Raw genomic sequence first — 22,459 nt, 5'->3', positions numbered from 1 at the left:
CAGCAAGGGGAGGGACCATCTCACAACATTCCATTCATATACAGACTAGTATCAAGTCACTATTGTGGTTAGGAGTTGGGAGCACAGGTAGTAGCAGTGTTGTTAAAAAAAAATACAGCCCCTCCCCCAAACTGGGGTCCCTGGGGACAATTTAGTCTGCTTCAACCCAAGAGGAAACAGATCAAAATCAGTTTGGGGCTGGATGCAGTGGCTCATGTCTATAATTCCAGCACATTGGGAGGTTGAAGTGGGAGGATCACTTTAGCCCAGGAGTTCGAGACCAGCCTGGGCAACAGAGAAAAACCCTGTCTCTACAAAAAGTATAAAAATTAGCCAGGTGTGGTGACACACACCTGTAGTCTCAGCTACTTCAGAGGCAGAGGTGGGAAGATTGCTTGAGGCAGGAAGGTCAAGGCTGCAGTGAGCTGTGATTGCACCACTGCACTCCAGCCGGGGCAACAGAGTTAGACTCTGCCTCAAAATTAAAAAAAAAAAAAAAGTGGTTTGGGAAGGCCAGAAACATCAGGAATGGAGGGAGGAAGAAAATCCAGGTGCTGGGAAGGCCCTGGGGTGGCAGGCTGTTTGGAAGGGATTGCCTTCCCCATGCTGGGATCCCCCCAGCACTTCAGGTTTGGCAGGAAGGGGGCAGCCTGCAACCCCAAGGGCAGGTCTGGGGCTGCCAGATGTTCCAGGCATGGGACTGGAGGGGACTCACAAAGGAGTGCCCTCCAGGGAGATGACAGCGCCGCTCCCAGCTTCTCTGCCCGGGTACCATGGTCCTTGACCTCCTTGTAGCAGTTCGCATGTTCATGCTTGATCCCTGTCAGTTTCTTTTTTTTTTTTTTTTTTTTTTTTTTTTTTTGAGAGGGAGTCACAATCTGTTACCCAGGCTGGAGTGCAGTGGTGTGATCTCTGCTCACTGCAACCTCCGCCTCCTGGGTTCAAGCGATTCTCCTGCCTCAGCCTCCCGAGTAGCTAGGATTACAGGCACGTGTCATCACACTCAGCTAGTTTTTGTATTTTTAGTAGAGATGGGGTTTCATCATGTTGGCCAGACTGGTCTTGAACTCCTGACCTCAAGTGATCCACCCGCCTTGGCCTCCCAAAGTGCTGGGATTACAGGCGTGAGCCACCAGGTCCGGCCCCTGTCAGCTTCTTGATGGCATCCTTAGAGCTGGCATAGATCATTTTGCCCTTAAGGGGTGCAGACTCAGGGGCCCAGAAGATAAACACCAGGTCTTCCTTGCTCTCCTTGGACCCATAGGTTGCATCACCTCAGAGGACACAGCAGCAGTCTTTGTCTGGCAGCATCTTGGCAAAGGTGGTGTAGGGGTCGTCAACGGTCCAGCCCACGTCATCCACCAGGGTCTCCTCGCCCTTCTCCAGGGCGATGTTCTTCTCACCCTCACTCAGGCAGAAGACCAGCACCATTTTCTTGTGCTTCTTCACCTCCTCTGGTGTTGAAGATTTGTCTACAGTCACGTCAGTGAACACCTTGATGACACCATCAGAGATAGCCACACCAGAGGCCATGTTTTCAGAAACGAAAAGGAGATAGCAGCCAGGTGCCGTGGCTCACGTCTGTAATCCCAGGTTTGGGAGGCCAAGGCAGGAGGATTGCTTGAGCCCAGAAGTTTGAGACCAGCCCAGGCAATATGGCAAGACCTGGTCTCTACAAAAAATTTAAAAAAAAATTAGTCTGGTATGGTGGCATGTACCTGTAGGCCCAGCAACTTGGGAGGCTGAGAGGGGAGGATTGCTTGAGTCCAGGAGATCGAGGCTGCAGTGAGCCATGTTCACGCCACTGCACTCCAGTCTGAGCAACAGAGTGAGCCTCTGTCTCAAAAACAACAGCAAAAGAGAGAGAAAGAGAAAGAGAAAGAAAAAGAGATAGAGAAAGGAAGAAAGGAAGGAAGGCCGGGCATGGTGGCTCATGCCTGTAATCCCAGCACTTTAAGGAAGGCAGAGGTGAGTGGATCACTTAAGGTCAGGAGTTTGAGACCAGCCTGGCCAACATGGCGAAACCCCATCTCTACTAAAAATACAAAAATTAGCCTGGTGTGGTGGAACGTGTTTGTAATCTCAGCTACTCAGGAGTCTGAGGCATAAGAATCAGTTGAACCTGGGAGGCTGAGGTTGCAGTGAGCCAAGATTGCACCACTGGACTCCAGCCTGCACGACAGAGTGAGACTTCGTGGGGAGGGGAAGGAAAAGAAAAGGAGATGGCAAGGAGAGCCAGAGAAGAGGAGAGCTGCTGTGGCTGCTGCCAGGGTCTGACTGAACCAAGCACTTTAATTGTCCCCATAATCCTATGATATGAGGTCCGTACTCTTACTACCCCCCACTTTACAGAGGAGGGAATAGAGCCCTAGAGCTGTGAGTGATTTGGGAGAAGTCTCAAGTCTTGTGGGTGACTTGAACTTGGCCCCACGTGGTCTGGATGAGGCAAGTTACACCAAGACCTATGTGTCTCTTTTCTAGAACATATGCCTCAAGTTGCAGCAGAGGGAGGCATGTATGGAAATGTCTGCAAACTTCTTTGTTAAAATGTTTTTTCACCTTGTTTAGAAAACATACTAGTTTGATTTAAAGAAGCAAATCAGGCCAGGCGTGGTGGCTCACGCCTGTAATCCCAGCACTCTGGGAGGCCAAGGCAGGCAGATCACAAGGTCAGGAGATCGAGACCATCCTGGCTAACACAGTGAAACCCCGTCTCTACTAAAAAAAAAAAAAAAAAAAAAATACAAAAAATTAGCCGGGCGTGGTGGCGGGTGCCTGTAGTCCCAGCTACTCGGGAGGCTGAGGCAGGAGAATGGCATGAACCCGGGAAGCAGAGCTTGTAGTGAGCCGAGATGGCGCCACTGCACTCCAGCACTCCAGTCTGGGAGACAGAGCCAGACTCCGTCTCCGAAAAAAAAAAAAAAAAAAAAAAAAAAAAAAAAAAAAAGAAGCAAATCAACAGTTAAGAGCTCAGATTCCAGAAATATTCAAACTCGGGAGATATCGGAGAAATGCAAATGAAAATGACATTATGAGAGAGCATTTTACACACATCAGAAAGGCAAAAATTTTAGGAAGGCGGGAATGAGACGGCTGGAGGATTGGCCAATCTGTGCAGACAGGCAAAAGAGCAAGGAGCTAAGAGCCGAGGTGCCATAGCCAGTCTAGGGTGGAGCTCAAAGCCCATCCTGGAGTTTCTGAGCTGGTTTCCTTACCTGAAAAATGGAGACAATGTTATAAAATTGTTGCGAGGATTCAAACAACCATTGACATCAAGTGCTGGGAATGGTGTCTATGCTGAATAAGGGATCTGAACCCAGCACCGGCCACTGTAAGCTCCCAGAGGGAAGGGACTTTTCTTGGCTCCTTTGCTGTATCCTCAGTGCCTAGAATAACTCAGTGCCTAGAATACAGTGGCTCACACCTGTAATCCTAGCACTTTGGGAGGTCGAGGCGGGTGGATCACCTAAGGTCAGGGGTTCGAGATCAGCCTGGCCAACAAGGTGAAACCTCGTCTCTGCTAAAAAATACAAAAATTAGCCAGGTGTGGTGGCACACACCTGTAATCCCAGCTACTTGGGAGGCTGAGGAAGGAGAATCACTTGAACCCGGGAGGTGGAGGTTACAGTGAGCTGAGATCATGCCGCTGTACTCCAGCCTGCACGACAGGAGTGAGACTCCATCTCAAAAGAAAAAAAATACAAAAATTAGCCGGGTGTTGTAGGGGATGACTGTAGTCCCAACTACTCGGGAGGCTGAGGCATGAGACTCACTTGAACCTGGAAGGTGCAGGTTGCAGTGAGCCGAGATTGTGCTGCTGCATTCCAGCCTGGGTGACAGAGCGAGCACTTGTTTCAAAAGAAAAAAATAAGCCAGGTGTGGTGGCTCACGCCTGTAATCCCAGCACTTTGGGAGGCCAAGGCGGGTGGATCTCTTGAGCCCACGTGTTCCAGACCAGCCTGGGCAACAGGAAGACCAGCCTTGGAAAACTCCGTCGCTACAAAAATTACAAAAATTAGCCAGGTATGGTGGGGTACACCTGTAGTTTCAGCTACCCGGGAGGCTGAAGTGGGAGGATAACCTGAGCCCAGAAAGGTCAAGGCTACAGTGAGCTGTGATCACACCACTGCACTCCAGCCTGGGTGACAAAGGGAGACCCTGTCTCAGAAAAATAAATAAATAAAATAAAATGACCAATCTGCTTTAAAAAAAAAATAGTTTTTTATTTTTATTTATTTATTTTTTTTTTTGAGACAGGAGTCTCGCTCTGTCACCAGGCTGGAGTGCAATGCAACCTCCAAATCTTTGCAACCTCCGACTTCCTGGTTCAAGCTATTCTCGTGCCTCAGCCTCCTGAGTAGCTGGGATTATGGGTGTGCGTCGCCACGCCTGGCTAATTTTTGTATTTTTAGTAGAGATGGGGTTTCACCATGCTGGCCAGGATGGTCTCAATCTACTGACCTTGTGATGCGCCCGCCACAAATTTTTAAATTAGCCAGATGTGGTGGTGCACACCTACATAAATAAGTAAATAAATAGGGCCAGGCACGGTGGCTCATGCCTGTAATCCCAGCGCTTTGGGAGGCAGAGGCGGGCGGATCACAAGTTCAGGAGATCGAGACACGGTGAAACCCCGTCTCGACTAAAAATACAAAAAATTAGCGGGGCGTGGGTGGGCACCTGTAGTCCCAGCTACTTGGGAGGCTGAGGCAGAAGAATGGCATGAACCCGGGAGGCGGAGCTTGCAGTGAGCTGAGATTGCACCACTGCACTCCAGCCTGGGCGACAGAGCGAGACTCTGTCTCAAAAAATAAATAAATAAATAAATAAATACACAAATACATAAATCTATATATCATTATTGCCCTGGTATTTCTTTCAGTTTTGTCTTTTTTGTTTGTTTGTTTTAGAGACAGAGTTTCATTCTTGTTGCCCAGGCTGGGGTGCAATGGTGTGATCTTGGCTCACTGCAACCTCCGCTCACTGCAACCTCCGCCTCCTGGGTTCAAGCGATTCTCCTGCCTCAGCCTCCCGAGTAGCTGGGATTACAGGTGCCTGCCATAATGCCCTGCTAATTTTTTGTATTTTTAGTAGAGACGGGGTTTCACCATGTTGGCCTTGAACTCCTGACCTCAGGTGACCCACTCACCTCGGCCTCCCAAAGTGCTGAGGTTACAGGCGTGAGCCACCGCGCCCAGCCTTCTTTCAGTTTTCAGGAATGTTGTGGAGCTGTGTCCTGTTCGCCTTATGGAGCTGATGAGCTGGGAGAATTCAAGGGAAGTGATGGAAGGGGAGAAGGTAAGTCCCCAAGTGACCCAGTTGAAAACCAGGGCCTCGGCCAGGCACAGTGGCCCACACCTGTAATCCCAGCACTTTGGGAGGCTGAGGCGGGAGGATTGCTTGAGGTCAGGAGTTGGAGACCAGCCTGGCCAACATGGTGAAACCTTGTCTCTATGAAAAATACAAAAATTAGCCAGGTGTGGTGGTACATGCCTGTAGTCCCAGCTACTTGGGAGGCTGAGGCAGGAAAATAGCTTGAACCTGGGAGGCAGAGGTTGCACTGAGCCAAGATTGTCCCACTGCACTCCAGTTTGGGTGACAGAGCAAGACTCTGTCTTGAAAAATAAATGCTGTGTTTCAAACAACTTTTGACAATCAGTGCTGTAAAGCTGAATCCCAGAGACAACTGACATAGGAGCAGGAAGATCTGTGGTCCAGTCTCCCTCTGGCCTTATAATTATCTTCCCGATTGAGTTACTTACCTTCTTTGAGACAGTGTTTGCTTGTCCTCCCAACTTGCCTGAAAACTTCTTGGGAGAAGGGCCAGCCTTTGGGGTCGTGTTCCTGTGTGACCTGTCCCTAGGAACTTCTGCATACCCAGCTCTGTCCACTTGCAGCTAGTGTCCAGGACTCCACCACACTACCCGCACTAAATGCCTCGGTCTCAGTCTTGTTACGGAAAGTGGCCAGTGTGGTGGACATAGTGCAGAGGTTTAGGGTCTGACCAACCTGGGACAGCAATTTATGGGCTAGGGGACATCCTTGAGCAACTGTATGACCTCAGGCCTGTCATATGGTCTCTGAGCTTCAGGGTTTTTTTCTGTAAAATGGGAGTGATAAAACCGACTTCTCTGCTGGGTGTGGTGGCTCACTCCTGTAATCCCAGCACTTTGGGAGGCTAAGGCAGATGGATTGCTTGAGCTCAGGAGTTGGAGGCCAGCCTGGGCAACATGTCAAGACCCTGTCTCTACAAAAAACACAAAAAATTGGCTGAGTGTGGTGGTGTGCACCTGTGGTCCAAGCTACTCCAGAGGCTAAGGTGAGAGGATTGTTTGACCCCTGGAGTTGGAGGTTGCAGTGAGCCGAGATTACCGCACTGCACTCTAGCCTGGGTGACAGAGTGCGACCCCATCTTAAATAAATAAATAAAGTACTTTGTGTAAACGTTTGTAACTGTATTTCATTGAGTGTGATACATGTATATACAAAGAAACATAAATAGTTGCCAATTAAACTATGACACATCATCATCAACTGGAACTGGAACTGAAATCACATACTGACTTCAGAAATGTGAAACAAAGGCCGGGCGTGGTGGCACTTTGGGAGGCCGAGGTGGGCGGATCACCTGAGGTCAGGAGTTTGAGACCAGCCTGGCCAACAGGGGTTAAAAATACAAAAATTAGCCAGGCATGGTGGTGCATGCCTGTAGACCCAGCTACTCAGGAGGCTGAGGCAGGAGAATTGCTTGAACCGGGGAGGCGGAGGTTGCAGAGAGCTGAGATTGTGCCACTGCACTCCACCTTGGGCAACAGAGGGAGTCTGAAAAAAAAGACGAAAGAGAAAGAAAGAAAGACAGAGAGAGAGAGAGAGAGAGAAAGAGACAGGGGTAGGGAGGAAGGAAGGTGGGAAGGGAGGGAAGGGAGGAAAGGAAGGAAAGGAAAGGAAAGAAAGGAAAGAAAAGATAGAAAAGAAAGGTGGCTCGTGCCTGTAATCCCAGCACTTTGCGACGCCAAGGCAGGCGGATCACTTGAGGCCATAAGTTCGAGATCGGCCTGGCCAACATGGCCAAACCCTGCCTCTACTAAAAATACAAAAATTAGCTGGGCATGGTGTCTTTGCACGCCTATAATCCCAGCTATCCCTTGAACCTGGGAGGTGGAGGTGGCAGTGAGCTGCAGATTGCGCCACTGCACTCCAGCCTGGGGAACAAGAGCGAGATTCCGCCCCCAAAAAAAAAAAAAAAAAAAAGTGAAACAAAAAGTGTGCCTTAAAATAGATGAACTACTGTATTATTATTAAAGGGCTGCAGCCAGAACAAGTTAGCATTTTGTGCCTCGAGATTCAAATCCCAGGTCTACCATTTATTCCTTGGGTGACTTTTTTTTGCGGGGAGGGGGTGGAGGACAGGGTCTCGCTCTGTCGCCTAGACTGGAGTGAAATGGCACGATCTCGGCTCACCGCAACCTCCGCCTACCGGGTTCAAGCAATTCTCCTGCCTCAGCCTCCCGAGTAGATGGGATTACAGGCGCGCGCCACTACCGCCCGGCTAATCCTCGCGTGACTTTAAGCAAGATACTTGATCTCTCTGTGCCTCAGTTCCCTCACCCAAAGAATGAATATCAATAGTTTCTGCTACACAAAACTGTTTGGGCTATTAAATATGTGAATACTCAGAAAGTACCTGGCACAAAGTAGCCTTATCATTGCTATTATTTAGAACAAAGTTATTGTTTCCAGGTTCGGAGGTGGGCTGGCGGAAGGAGAAGAAGACGCACTACGCTGCCTTTCAGAAAAGGGGTCCAGGCCTTACCCTGCCTCCCAACTGGACTGGGCTCGGGATCCCGAGCCCCGCCCCCTCCAGGCCCCGCCCCGCCCCGCCCCGCCCCGCCCCGCCCCGCCCCGCCCTCGCTGGCCGAGACTCTGCGCTACTCTCGCGCGCTTTGAAAATGCGCGAGCTCCGACCGAGACCTGGGCCGGCGGTTGGTCGGCCGAAACCATCTGCTACGTTACGTGGGGGAAGGTCAGCTCCTATACAGCCACACTTTTTTCAATCTTCAGCTTTTCAGGCCTATGTCCTGGTTTTATTTTAGCTTTCAGAGCTTATCTGTAGGCTCGAATTTCCAGGAGGCAGCCCGAGTCCCTGGGGAGAGGGTCATCGTGGCTCTCCTCGGCGCCTCCCACCTCTGGACAGGCAACCGGTGGGAGAGGACGCCGGTGGGCGGGGGGAGGAGGCGGCCCTAGCGCCATTTTGTGGGAGCGAAGCGGTGGCTGGGCTGTGCTTGTGTTCGTCGTTGCCTCGGTGTTCCTGTCTGGCTTCCCAGCAGCGGCCTAGCGGGTGAGTCGCAGAGCCTTCTCACTGAGGACGCCGTAGGTGCCTTGGCTCCCGCATTGGGGCGGCCCGAGGCGGACCCAGCGGCTTCGGCCCCTGCCCCGGGAAGTGAGCCGTGATACCGGGCCTAGTCCTGCCCGAGCGGGCTCGCGCGGGAGCGTCGTTAGGTCCTGGCACAAGGAGGCCGGTGGCGCCGAAACGGGGAGCCGGGCCCGCGGTGCCGCGCAGCCTGAGGCGGAGGTTGGCCCCGGACCCGGACAGTGCCGGAGCCTTCGGTACTTTGTACTTCGAGGGTCACTGCCAGCTTGGGCCTGGTGCTCCTGCGCCCCACCCCGGGCCGCGCCGAGAAACTCCTCCCTCGGCTGGCACGCGCGGGCTTCTGGGAGGCTACGGACGGCACCGCCAGAACCTGTCGCTGCGGGCCTTGTGGCTCGGGCTCGCAGAGCCCCCGGAAGCCCCAAAATGAGGAACAGAGGGGAACTTTTCTCCTGTTCTTTACACCTAGTTCACTGCCCATATTCAGTCTTCAGGTTCAGCTGATGGATCGCTTGCTTAGGAAAATCGACTTGGACCCATCACGCCCATGCCTCAACCAGTTAGGCTCCTCCCCTACCTTCAGGATTACTTAACGACTAACCCGATTGTCATAAAATAGCTACTGTTTATTGTTCCCTTGCATACCCCAGCTTGTAACCAGCAAGCCACGTTGGACTCAGTTACAGTTTCAGCACCTGACGCATCATAAGCCTTCAGGGAAAGTTTTTTGAATGAATGAACTGGTGAGGCATCACGATAGGAAATCCACTACCCTTACCTTCACCTCGTCATTTTTCAGGGATAACCAATGCATATACGAATCCAGACAAGAATTTTTCTGGAAGTCAGGACACTAACATGGTTTGGGTATTATCATTATAAGGAAACAATTACTCTGACATGAATGTTGTTCATATCTCTCTTCCCTTTAGGAAAAGTAAAAGATGTCTGAATATATTCGGGTAACCGAAGATGAGAACGATGAGCCCATTGAAATACCATCGGAAGACGATGGGACGGTGCTGCTGTCCACGGTTACAGCCCAGTTTCCAGGGGCGTGTGGGCTTCGCTACAGGAATCCAGTGTCTCAGTGTATGAGAGGTGTCCGGCTGGTAGAAGGAATCCTGCATGCCCCAGATGCTGGCTGGGGAAATCTGGTGTATGTTGTCAACTATCCGAAAGGTTTGTTACCATTTGGTTTTTGTAATCGTGCTGAGGTGTGTTCAGGTGTGTGTCTCATCCGTGGATCTTAGCCTCTCTTGGTGGCAGAATGTCTCCTGAAACTTAAGTATTTCCTTGAACTTCACTGTTAAGACAAGTTTGGAAGACCATGAGTCTAAATTTATGGAAACTGGGGATTGTAGATCATTTTAAAAGAGAAAACAATGTATTTAAAAAATATCTGAATAAGCTTTGCCAAGTTGATGATAAATTTAAGGAATTACTAAGAATGTTTTGCACTTAAATCATTGTTGTAAATAGATTCTTCTGAAGTGCTCCAGTGTTTGGATTTGATCATTGTCCTTTTGGTCTTACGTCATTCATTCAGCAAATCTGAGTTCATTTTTTCCATTAAATGAACAAACAGTTGGAGTAGCCAAATCGTGAGTTAGTGCAGCTCCAATTACAATTTCGGGGTTCTGGTCTTATCCTTCTCTCTGCCTCTTATCAATGATGTTCTAAATCTAAGAAAAGGAAGCATGAAATTTAAGAAGTGTGCCAAGGAAATACCTAATTTCAGCATTTTGAAGTAGTGTGCTGTTAATAGTTGATCTGTGTGTGTGTTCCTTTTATTATAACTTGGTATTGCAACAAAGTCCATCAAATTTGGTCAGTATGCAAGACCCTCTTTTACACGTCTAGAAAAACTTCAGGGCTAGACACGGTGGCTCACGCCTGTAATCTCAGCACTTTGGGAGGCCAAGGCAGGTGGATCACCTGAGATCAGGAGTTTGAGACCAGCCTGGCCAACATGATGAAACCCCATCTCTATCAAAAACACAAAATAGCTGGATGTGGTGGTGGGTGCCTGTAATCCTAGCTACTCAGGAGGCTGAGGCAGGAGAATTGCTTCAGCCGGGAGGCGGAGGTTGCTGTGAGCAGAGATTGTGCTGTTGCACTCCAGCCTGGGCAACAAGAGCGAAACTCCGTCTCAAAACAAAAAAAAAAGAAAAAAAAAAAAAAGAAAACAAAATTTGGCGTGGTGGCGGGCGCCTGTAGTCGCAGCTACTCTGGAGGCTGAGGCAGGAGAATCGCTTCAACCTGGGAGGCAGAGATTACAGTGAGCTGAGGTCGCGCCACTGCACTCCAACCTGGGTGACAGAGCAAGACTTCGTCTCAAAAAAAAAAATTAATGTAAACTCGGGGTTTTTAGTATGCTGTTTCTTCAGCCAGTGTGTGTAGATTAATATTTACTCAAATTTAAAATGTCAGGCTGGGTGCAATGGCTTACACCTGTAATCCCGGCACTTTGGGAGGCTGAGACGAGCAGATCACCTGAGGTCCAAAGTTCAGGACCAGCTTGGCCAACATGGTGAAACCCCGTCTCTACTAAAAATACAAAAATTAGCCAGGCGTGGTGGTTCGCGCTTGTAGTCTCAGTTACTTGGGAGGCTGAGGCAGGAGAATTGCTTGAACCGGGAGGTGGAGATTGCAGTAAGCTGAGATCGTGCCACTGCTTTCCAGCCTGGACAGCAGAGCAAGACACCGTCTCAAAAAAAATTTAAAGTCATTGAATTTATCTCCCCAGGCCGGACACGGTGGCTCACACCTGTAATCCCAGCTACTCGGGAGGCTGAGGCAGGAGAATCACTTCAACCCGGGAGGCAGAGGTTGCAGTGAGGGGAGATCGCACCACTGCACTCCAGCCTGGGTGACAGAATGAGACTCCGTCTCAAAAAAAAAAAAATTATCTCCCTTTCTCTTCTAAATAACCTAAGGTTAAGGTTATTTAGGGGAGTTTTTTTGTTGTTGTTGTTCGTTTGTTTGTTTTTTTGAGACGGAGTCTCGCTCTGTCGCCCAGGCTGGAGTGCAGTGGCACGATCTTGGCTCACTGCAACCTCTGCCTCCCAGGTTCAAGCAATTCTCTGCCTCGGCCTCCTGAGTAGCTGGGATTACAGGTGCCTGTCACCACGCCCAGTTAATTTTTTATTTTGGTTGGTTGGTTGATTGATTGATTGATTGATTTGAGACGAAGTCTCGCCCTTGTCGCCCGGGCTGGAGTGCAGTGGCACGATCTTGGCTCACTGCAACCTCCGTCTCTTGGGTTCAAGCGATTCCCCTGCCTCAGCCTCCCAAGTAGCTGGGACTACAGTGCCACCACGCCCGGCTAATTTTTTTTGTATTTTTAGTATAGATGGCGTTTCACCGTCTTGGCCAGTTTGGTCTTGAACTCCTGACCTTGTGATCCACCTGCCTCAGACTCCCAAAGTGCTGGGATTACAGGTGTGAGCCACCGCGCCCAGCTGGTTATGTTTTTTTAAGTTAGCCAAACTTTTGGTTTCTTTTTCTGTTTTGAAATTAGAGATGGAGGCTCTTGCTCTGTTGCCCAGACGTATTGCAGTGGCTATTCATAGGCACACTACAGCCTCAGACTCCTGAACTCAAGTCATCCTTCCTCCTCAGCCTCCTGAGTTGCTGGAACTTACAGGCATACACACCACTGTGCCTGGTTTTCTGTTTTATTACAAAAGTTGTGTATTTGTTGTTGAATGTTTAGGAAAGATAAAAGTTAAATCTTCGTCAGGAGATACAAGTTGCTGACATTTAAAGTCAAAGTGAAGTAGAATTATTTTTGTTAAACCTTTTGAGAGGGAGAGATTGTAATCTGGAAATACTATAAAAAACAAAATTGGAAATCACTGAATTTGCACCAGAAAAGCACTTCAGACACTAAACTTAAGCCTTTATTCTGTCCTCTAGAGCAAACATCACTTCTTGCCAAGTTTTCAGTGTCTTACTCTTTCTTAGAGTCTTCTTTTTGCTCTCATTTCTAGATGTAGGAGGTAGTGTTTTCAAAGAAGTGCTAAGTGAAGATTTCTAAAAGGTTTCTGCTCGTTTTATTTAGATAACAAAAGAAAAATGGATGAGACAGATGCTTCATCAGCAGTGAAAGTGAAAAGAGCAGTCCAGAAAACATCCGATTTAATAGTGTTGGGTCTCCCATGGAAAACAACTGAACAGGACCTGAAAGAGTATTTTAGTACCTTTGGAGAAGTTCTTATGGTTCAGGTAAACTTCGATTGCATCAGTTTTTCTTTACCAGTGAGTGAGCATCTAGCATTTATTTATTGGTATAAATAGAGACGGGATATCACTGTGTTGCCTAGGTTCTGGTGTCGAACTCCTGGGCTCATACTGTCCTCCTGCCTCGACCCCAGTGTGCTGAGCCACCATGCCCAGCCACAATCTTGTTACTGTTTTTTTTTTTGGACACCAAGTCTCACTTTGCTGCCCAGGCTGGAGTGCAGTGGCGCGATCTTGGCTCACTGCAACCTCCACCTCCCGGGTTTAAGCAGTTTCTCCTGTCTCAGCCTCCTGTATCTGGGATTACAGGTGCACGCCATCATGCCTGGCTAATTTTGTATTTTTAGTAGAGACAGGGTTTCACCAGTTGGCCAAGCTGTTCTTGAACTCCTGACCTCAGGTGATCCACCCGCCTTAGCCTCCCAAAGTGCTGGGATTACAGGTGTGAGCCACCGCGCCCGGCCACATTCTTGTTATTTTAATGGCACTGTCCTTTCTGTTACACAGATGGTACTTCCAATATTTGTTATATTTATACACGTTTCTTTTACCCTATATTATTGCCTTAGATATTGTAAAATCCTACTGTTGCATGAAGGCTTAAGGGAAGTAGGTGACAATAGCTTTTCTTTATATATTACACTAATGGGAGATTTTTCCATTTCATTTAAAATTTGTAAACATTAAATTTAGTTTATCTTTGAATTCATTCTAAGACATTCTGTTAAAATCCTGTTGTGGTGGCTCATGCCTGTAATCCCAGCATTTTGGGAGGCTGAGGTGGGAGGGTTGCTTGAGGCCAGGAGTTCAAGGCCACCTTGGCAAACATATCCAGACTCAGTTTCTCTTTTTTCTTTTTTATTTTGAGATGAAGTCTTGCTCTGTCACCCAGGCTGGAGTGCAGTGGTGTGATCTTGGCTCACTGCAAGCTCCGCTTCCCGGGTTCACACCGTTCTCCTGCCTCAGCCTCCCAAGTAGCTGGGACTACAGGCGCCTGCCACCATGCCTGGCTAATTTTTTGTATTTTTAGTAGAGATGGGGTTTCACTGTGTTAGCCAGGATGGTCTCTATCTCCCGACCTCATGATCCGCCCGCCTCTGCCTCCCAAAGTGCTGGGATTACAGGCGTGTGCCACCATGCCTGGCCTCTCTTTTTTTCTTTTCTTTTTGGAGACAGAGTCTGGCTCTGTCAGTCAGGCTGTAGAGTGCAGTGGTGCAATCTAGGCTCGCTGCAACCTCCACCTCCTGGGTTCAAGCTATTCTTGTGCCTCAGCCTCCCAAGTAGCTGGGACTACAGGCGCATGCCACTACACCTGGATAATTTTTTTTTTTTTTTTTTAAGACTGCTTGCTCTGTTGCCCAGGCTGGAGTGCAGTGGCACAATCTGAGCTCACTGCAACCTCCACCTCCTGGGTTCATGCCATTCTCCCACCTCAGCCTCCCAAGTAGCTGGGACTACAGGCAGCCGCCACCATACCTGGCTAATTTTTTTTTTATATATATTTTTAGTAGAGACGGGGTTTCACCGTGTTAGCCAGGATGATCTCAATCTCCTGACCTCGTGATCCACCCGCCTCGGCCTCCCAAAGTGCTGGGATTACCGGCGTGAGCCACCGTGCCTGGCCAATTTTTGTATTTTTTTTTTTTTTTTTTTTTTTTTTGAGACGGAGTCTCGCTCTGTCGCCCAGGCTGGAGTGCAGTGGCACAATCTCGGCTCACTGCAAGCTCCGCCTCCCGGGTTCACGCCATTCTCCTGACTCAGCCTCTCCAAGTAGCTGGGACTACAGGCGCCCGCCACCATGCCCGGCTAATTTTTTGTATTTTTTAGTAGAGACGGGGTTTCACCGTGGTCTCGATCTCCTGACCTCGTGATCCGCCCGCCTCGGCCTCCCAAAGTGCTGGGATTACAAGCGTGAGCCACCGTGCCCGGCCAATTTTTGTATTTTTTGTAGTGACAGGGTTTTGCTCTGTTGCCCAGGCTGGTCCTGAACTCCTGTGCTCAAGTGATCCACCCTCCTCAGCATCCCAAAGCGGTGGGAATACAGGTGTGAGCCACCGCGCCTGGCCCCATCCCTCTTTTTTTAAAAACTCAAAAACATTTCTGTCGTATAAGTGAGTTTTGCTCTATTGTTAACACAGTATGGATTCAATATTAACCTCCTTGTTTTTACTCTTAAGACTAACCTGGTTTAAGTTTTAAGCCACTGCATCCAGTTGAAACCATTCAAATTGTTTTTTAAGGAACTATGATTTGGGAATGGAGTGTGTGAGTATGTGCACTTTTAGAGTAAACTTAAATCATCCTTTGTAGGTCAAGAAAGATCTTAAGACTGGTCATTCGAAGGGATTTGGCTTTGTTCGTTTTACGGAATATGAAACACAGGTGAAAGTAATGTCACAGCGACATATGATAGATGGACGATGGTGTGACTGTAAACTTCCTAATTCTAAGGTACTTGCGTCTGTGCTTTGGGAATTTTTGCCAACAAACTTCCTTAGAGGATTGTAAGATAAAATGTTAAACACACTTAGAAAAGATAGCGGCAGGGTGTGTTCGTGAAATCCTTTTGTCTTGTTGAAATCTTTGGCCCTTAATGCATGCTGAATATTTTATGCTTGTTTGAAATATTTAGTTTATTACTTCTCCAGACTAAACCTTTGTTCATTTTGTTCTTCTTTTTCTTTTTGCTATGGATGGAAAAGAGAAAAGGTTATTTGTCAAGTTAATAGTTTCTTACATAGTTATATGTTAAAACATAAAAACAATCAGAATACATACATTAATCTTGTTATAAAGACCTAACTTTTTCCAAGCAAACAAATAACATTTGCTTATTTGGAACATCATCATCTTTGCCAAGAGATTGCTTATTTATTGATTTTCTCAAATCCAAACACAGTCATGCATCACATGGCAAAGTTGATCAGTCAGCAGCAGACCATGTGTACAGCAGTGGTCCCATAGGATTATAACACTGTTTTTTACTGTACCCTTTCTATGTTTAGATACACAAATACTTACCATCATGTTACAGTCGCCTACAGTGTCGAGTACAGTAACTTGGAAGTTTGTGGCCTGGGAGCAATATGCTGTACCATCTAGCCTAGATGTGGGGTAGGCTATGCTATCTGGGTTTATATGATGTTTGCATAATGACTTTTTTTTTTTTTTTTTGGAGACAGAGTCTCACTCTGTCGTCTGGGCTGGAGTGCAGTGGTGCAGTCTCAGCTCACTGTAAGCTCTGCCTCCCGGGTTCACGTCATTCTCATGCCTCAGCCTACCAAGTAGCTGGGACTACAGGTGCCCGCCAACATGCCTGACTAATTTTTTGTATTTTTAGTAGAGATGGGGTTTCACCGTGTTAGCCAGGATTGTCTTGATCTCCTGACCTCATGATCCACCCATCTCGGCCTCCCAAAGTGCTGGGAGTGTGAGCCACCCCGCCTGGCTTTTTTTTTTTTTTTTTTTTGAGATGGTGTTTAACTCTTGTTGCTCAGGCTAGAGTGCAATGGTGCAGTCTTGGCTCACTGCAACTCCTCTTCCTGGGTTCAAGTGATTCTCCTACCTCAGCCTCCCAAGATGCTGGGATTACAGGCGCCTGCCACCACACCCAGCTAATTTTTGTATTAGTAGAGGTGGGGTTTCACCATGTTGACCAGGCTGGTTTGAACTCCTGACCTCAGGTCATCCACCCACCTCCGCCTCTCAAAGTGCTGGGTTACAGGTGTCAGCCACCACACCTGGCCACGATGATGAAATTGTGTAATGGCTCATGATGTATGTCTCAGAACATATGTCCATCATTATGTGATGCATGACTGTGTACTTTTGTAACTTAAAACGTTACTCTTCACTGAAGCCTTACAAGAAAAAGAAATGCTGATGGAAAAAATTAAGGGTATGTCTACTTTTTAATGATTCACTGCTATCCAAGGCAGAATGATTTTGTTATATCCCTTACCTTAATGCTTTTTGCATTGTTCATAACATATTTCTGAGTTTTTTTCTTCCTTTTGATTTGATCAGCAAAGCCAAGATGAGCCTTTGAGAAGCAGAAAAGTGTTTGTGGGGCGCTGTACAGAGGACATGACTGAGGATGAGCTGCGGGAGTTCTTCTCTCAGTACGGGGATGTGATGGATGTCTTCATCCCCAAGCCATTCAGGGCCTTTGCCTTTGTTACATTTGCAGATGATCAGGTATTTTTCTCCTTAACAATATGTCCCGGCCGGGCGTGATGGCTCATGCTTATAATCCCAGCACTTTGGGAGGCAGAGGCAGGCGGATCACGAGGTCAGGGGATCAAGACCATCCTGGCCAACATGGTGAAACCCTGTCTCTATTAAAATACAAAAAAAAATTAGCTCGGTGTGGTGATGCACACCTGTGGTCCCAGCTACCCTGGAGCCTGAGGCAGGGGAATCGCTTGATCCCAGGAGGCAGAGGTGGCAGTGAACTGAGATCACACCACTGCACTCCAGCCCAGTGATAGAGCGAGACTCTGTCTCAAAAAAAAAAATACGTCCCAGGTAATTAGGTAATTTCTCTTGAACATTGCCCATCCAGCTAATTGCTATTCTTAGCTAAGTTTTCTGACCTTGTAAGACGTAGGGCGTATGGGCCTAGATGTTTGTGATACCTGTATCTGATATCACAAATACAACATTTTTAAGAAATCTAAAAGTAAATACACCTTTAGATAATTTTCAGTATGTGGCATTTGGGATTTTTTTTTTTTTTTTTTTTTTTGAGACGGAGTCTCGCTCTGTCGCCCAGGCTGGAGTGCAGTGGCTCAATCTCGGCTCACTGCTAGCTCCACCTCCCGGGTTCATGCCATTCTCCTGCCTCAGCCTCTCCGAGTAGCTGGGACTACAGGCGCCCGCCACCACGCCCGGCTAATTTTTTGTATTTTTGGTAGAGATGGGGTTTCACTGTGGTCTCTATCTCCTGACCTCGTGATCCGCCCCCCTCGGCCTCCCAAAGTGCTGGCATTACAAGCGTGAGCCGCCGCGCCCAGCCTGGGAATGTTATATACCTTTTTTTTTTTTTTGAGACGGAGTTTCGCTCTTGTTGCCCAGGCTGGAGTGCAATGGCTCGATCTCGGCTTGCTGCAACCTCCACCTCACGGGTTCAAGCGATTCTCTTGCCTCAGGCTTCCGAGTAGCTGGGATTACAGGCGCCTGCCACCACGTCCAGCTAATTTTTTTGTACTTTTAGTAGAGACAGGGTTTCACCATGTTGGCCAGGCTGGTCTTGAACTCCTGACCTCAGGTGACCCGCCCATCTCAGCCTCCCAAAGTGCTGGGATTACAGGCATGAGCCACCACGCCTGGCCAGTTTTTTGTATCTTTAGTAGAGACGGGGTTTCACTGTTTTGGTCTGGCTGGTCTTGGACTCCTGACCTCAGGTGATCCACCCCCCTCAGCCTCCCAAAGTGCTGGGATTACAGGCGTGAGCCACTGCGCCTGCTCCCGGCCCTTTTTTTTTTTATTAGTATTTTGAGACAGGGTCTCTGTTGCCCAGGCTGGTGGAACACAGTGGTGTAATCATAGCTCACTACACCCTAGAACTCCTGGGCTCAGCCTCCAGGGGGAGGATCCTCCAGCGTCAGCCTCCCAAGTAGCTAGGACAGATGCATGCCACTACGCCCAGCTAATGTGGCTTTTTTGTGTTTTTTTTGATAGAAGTGGGGTCTCCCTGTATTGTCCAGGCTGCCAGGACAGTCTTGAACTCTTGGCCTTACACAGTCCTCCCACCTTGGCCTCCCAAAGTGCTAGGATTAGAGGCATGAGCCACCATGCCCAGCCTATGTCTTTTTAAAATCGACTGAAATATTACTGCTGCTGTTAATAAAACTAAGCTGTATTGGGGGTTTAAATGAAATGAGCATTCATTGCTTATTTTTCCTCTGGCTTTAGATAAATTAATGCTTGTAATCTAAGTTTTGTTGCTACTTTAAATGTATGAATCAATGGTTTAATCTTCTTTGTTTACATCCCTTATTTCTTATAGATTGCGCAGTCTCTTTGTGGAGAGGACTTGATCATTAAAGGAATCAGCGTTCATATATCCAATGCCGAACCTAAGCACAATAGCAATAGACAGTTAGAAAGAAGTGGAAGATTTGGTGGTAATCCAGGTGGCTTTGGGAATCAGGGTGGATTTGGTAATAGCAGAGGGGGTGGAGCTGGTTTGGGAAACAATCAAGGTAGTAATATGGGTGGTGGGATGAACTTTGGTGCGTTCAGCATTAATCCAGCCATGATGGCTGCCGCCCAGGCAGCACTACAGAGCAGTTGGGGTATGATGGGCATGTTAGCCAGCCAGCAGAACCAGTCAGGCCCATCGGGTAATAACCAAAGCCAAGGCAACATGCAGAGGGAGCCAAACCAGGCCTTCGGTTCTGGAAATAACTCTTATAGTGGTTCTAATTCTGGTGCAGCAATTGGTTGGGGATCAGCATCAAATGCAGGGTCGGGCAGTGGTTTTAATGGAGGCTTTGGCTCAAGCATGGATTCTAAGTCTTCTGGCTGGGGAATGTAGACAGTAGGGTTGTGGTTGGTTGGTATAGAATGGTGGGAATTCAAATTTTTCTAAACTCATGGTAAGTATATTGTAAAATACATATGTACTAAGAATTTTCAAAATTGTTTTGTTCAGTGTGGAGTATATTCAGCAGTATTTTTGACATTTTTCTTTAGAAAAAGGAAGAGCTAAAGGAATTTTATAAGTTTTGTTACATGAAAGGTTGAAATATTGAGTGGTTGAAAGTGAACTGCTGTTTGCCTGATTGGTAAACCAACACACTACAATTGATATCAAAAGGTTTCTCCTGTAATATTTTATCCCTGGACTTGTCAAGTGAATTCTTTGCATGTTCAAAACGGAAACCATTGATTAGAACTACATTCTTTGCCCCTTGTTTTAATTTGAACCCCACCATATGGATTTTTTTCCTTAAGAAATCTCCTTTTAGGAGATCATGGTGTCACAGTGTTTGGTTCTTTTGTTTTGTTTTTTAACACTTGTCTCCCCTCATGCAAAAGTACAATATGAAGCCTTCATTTAATCTCTGCAGTTCATCTCATTTCAAATGTTTATGGAAGAAGCACTTCATTGAAAGTAGTGCTGTAAATATTCTGCCATAGGAATACTTCTGTCTACATGCTTTCTCATTCAAGAATTCGTCATCACGCATCACAGGCCGCGTCTTTGACGGTGGGTGTTCCATTTTTATCCGCTACTCTTTATTTCATGGAGTCGTATCAACGCTATGAACGCAAGGCTGTGATATGGAACCAGAAGGCTGTCTGAACTTTTGAAACCTTGTGTGGGATTGATGGTGGTGCCGAGGCATGAAAGGCTAGTATGAGCGAGAAAAGGAGAGAGCGCGTGCAGAGACTTGGTGGTGCATAATGGATATTTTTTAACTTGGCGAGATGTGTCTCTCAATCCTGTGGCTTTGGTGAGAGAGTGTGCAGAGAGCAATGATAGCAAATAATGTACGAATGTTTTTTGCATTCAAAGGACATCCACATCTGTTGGAAGACTTTTAAGTGAGTTTTTGTTCTTAGATAACCCACATTAGTTGAATGTGTTAAGTGAAATGATACTTGTACTCCCCCTACCCCTTTGTCAACTGCTGTGAATGCTGTATGGTGTGTGTTCTCTTCTGTTACTGATATGTAAGTGTGGCAATGTGAACTGAAGCTGATGGGCTGAGAACATGGACTGAGCTTGTGGTGTGCTTTGCAGGAGGACTTGAAGCAGAGTTCACCAGTGAGCTCAGGTGTCTCAAAGAAGGGTGGAAGTTCTAATGTCTGTTAGCTACCCATAAGAATGCTGTTTGCTGCAGTTCTGTGTCCTGTGCTTGGATGCTTTTTATAAGAGTTGTCATTGTTGGAAATTCTTAAATAAAACTGATTTAAATAATATGTGTCTTTGTTTTGCAGCCCTGAATGCAAAGAATTCATAGCAGTTAATTCCCCTTTTTTGACCCTTTTGAGATGGAACTTTCATAAAGTTTCTTGGCAATAGTTTATTTTGCTTCAAATAAACTTATTTGAAAAGTTGTCTCAAGTCAAATGGATTCATCACCTGTCATGCATTGACACCTGATACCCAGACTTAATTGGTATTTGTTCTTGCATTGGCCAAAGTGAAAAATTTTTTTTTTCTTTTGAAATCTAGTTTTGAATAAGTCTGGGTGACCGCACCTAAAATGGTAAGCAGTACCCTCCGGCTTTTTCTTAGTGCCTCTGTGCATTTGGGTGATGTTCTATTTACATGGCCTGTATAAATCTCCATTGGGAAGTCATGCCTTCTAAAAAGATTCTTATCTGGGGGAGTGGGAAAAATGTTGATTATTTTCTAATGCTTTGTAGCAAAGCATATCAATTGAAAAGGGAATATCAGCACCTTCCTAGTTTGGAATTTGAAAAGTGGAATTAATTGCAGTAGGGATAAAGTAGAAGAAACCACAAATTATCTTGTGCCTGAAATCCATTAAGAGGCCTGATAGCTTTAAGAATTAGGGTGGGTTGTCTGTCTGGAAGTGTTAAGTGGAATGGGCTTTCTCCTCCAGGAGGTGGGGGAATGTGGTAACATTTTGAATAAAGTTGAATAAAATCGCTTACAAAACTCAGACTCTCACAATGCATTGTTAAGTATGTAAAAGCAATAACATTGATTCTCTGTTGTACTTTTTTGTAACTAATTCTGTGAGAGTTGAGCTCATTTTCTAGTTGGAAGAATGTGACATTTGTGTTGGTAGTTTACCTAATGCCCTTACCTAATTAGATTATGATAAATAGGTTTGTCATTTTGCAAGTTACATGTTTTAAACATTTATAAATGAAGTCATCCTTTAGACTTGTAATCGCCACATTGTTTCATTATTCAGTTTCCTCTGTAAAGGGATCTTGAGTTGTTTAAATTTTTTTTTTTCTGCATCTAAATCTGCATGATTTCCAAACCCTGTACCATCTGAATTTTGCATTTTAGCACTTGCACTATTACTCAGCAGCAGTAACATGGTAACACTTAAAATGGTACTCGGGGACCTCCAAAGACTAAACTGACAAGCCTTCAAGGAGCCCAGGGGTAAGTTAACTTGTCAACGGCATGGTTTAATCCCTTCTTTACACTTGTGTAAATTTCAGTTACTGGTCATAGAAGGCTTTCAATGTTGAGTAGCCTTTTATTAACATGTTTATGGTACTGCATAGATACGGGTATTTATTTTACCCTAAAAAGATTTTGAAGTTTAAAAGTACTTAAACTATTTGGCAAAGATTTGTTTTTAAAAATCTATTTGGTCATCTAAATGCATTCATTCTAAAAAATTTTTTGAACCAGTTAAATAAAATTTTTTTTTGACACCACAGTTTAGTGTCTGGAGTCTTACTGGAAAAACACGATTTCTTTTTATATGTGATATACAGATGCTGGAAAGTTACCTTTAAAAATTGAGTCTCAAGAAGTTGTACTTTATATGCACAAGAGAAATGAAGCCAAGACTCACAGTAAGCTTTTACATGGAATGGTAACTTTTAGTTAGACTGAAAAACTTGAATGTTAGCTATTAAAACCTTTTAGGAGGGAATAGCCAGCTAAAATCAAATGAGATTTTTAAGTTTAAATCAGCACTTAAGTTGTGTCCTTAGTAGGAAAAAGTAGGAAGTTAACTACTCCGTAATCCAATAGAGAATGTGTAATAGTAAGAATGATTTTGTTGTTGTTGAGTACGAGCAAAGTAGCCCCTGAGTGTGTATTAGCGTCTGTACTTGACTCAACTACTGTGTGATCTGTGCTTTTGTTAGGCATCACTGTGCCCAAGTATTTCATGT

General features: G+C 46.4%; 1 protein-coding gene and 1 pseudogene across 4 annotated transcripts; one reads left to right on the top strand and one right to left on the bottom strand.

Annotated features, from left to right (window-relative positions):
- Nucleotides 1-711: 711 nt before the first annotated feature.
- On the bottom strand, nt 712-1,559 carry LOC129472595 (cofilin-1-like; annotated as a pseudogene).
- A 6,354-nt stretch (nt 1,560-7,913) lies between these two features.
- On the top strand, nt 7,914-21,996 carry TARDBP (TAR DNA binding protein). Of its 4 annotated transcripts, XR_010118952.1 has the most exons (8): nt 7,979-8,338; nt 9,301-9,550; nt 12,435-12,598; nt 14,924-15,064; nt 16,640-16,810; nt 18,624-19,829; nt 20,564-20,835; nt 21,615-21,996. XR_010118952.1 is itself a non-coding variant. In XM_055262416.2 (6 exons), the coding sequence occupies exons 2-6, from the start codon at nt 9,313-9,315 to the stop codon at nt 19,152-19,154; spliced, it is 1,245 nt and encodes a 414-aa protein (XP_055118391.1). In that variant the 5' UTR covers nt 7,914-8,338; nt 9,301-9,312; the 3' UTR covers nt 19,155-20,543. The 4 variants fall into 4 exon arrangements, 1 of the variants encoding a protein (XP_055118391.1); XR_010118951.1 differs by having other exon boundaries at nt 20,564-21,996; XR_010118953.1 differs by lacking the exon at nt 20,564-20,835 and having other exon boundaries at nt 7,995-8,338.
- The last annotated feature ends 463 nt before the right edge of the window (nt 21,997-22,459 follow it).

This window comes from Symphalangus syndactylus, chromosome 22 (genome assembly GCF_028878055.3).
Source record: "Symphalangus syndactylus isolate Jambi chromosome 22, NHGRI_mSymSyn1-v2.1_pri, whole genome shotgun sequence".
NCBI lineage: Eukaryota > Metazoa > Chordata > Mammalia > Primates > Hylobatidae > Symphalangus > Symphalangus syndactylus.
The sequence above is the reverse complement of the archived record's forward strand: the minus strand, read 5'-3'. Positions and strand labels throughout refer to the sequence as shown.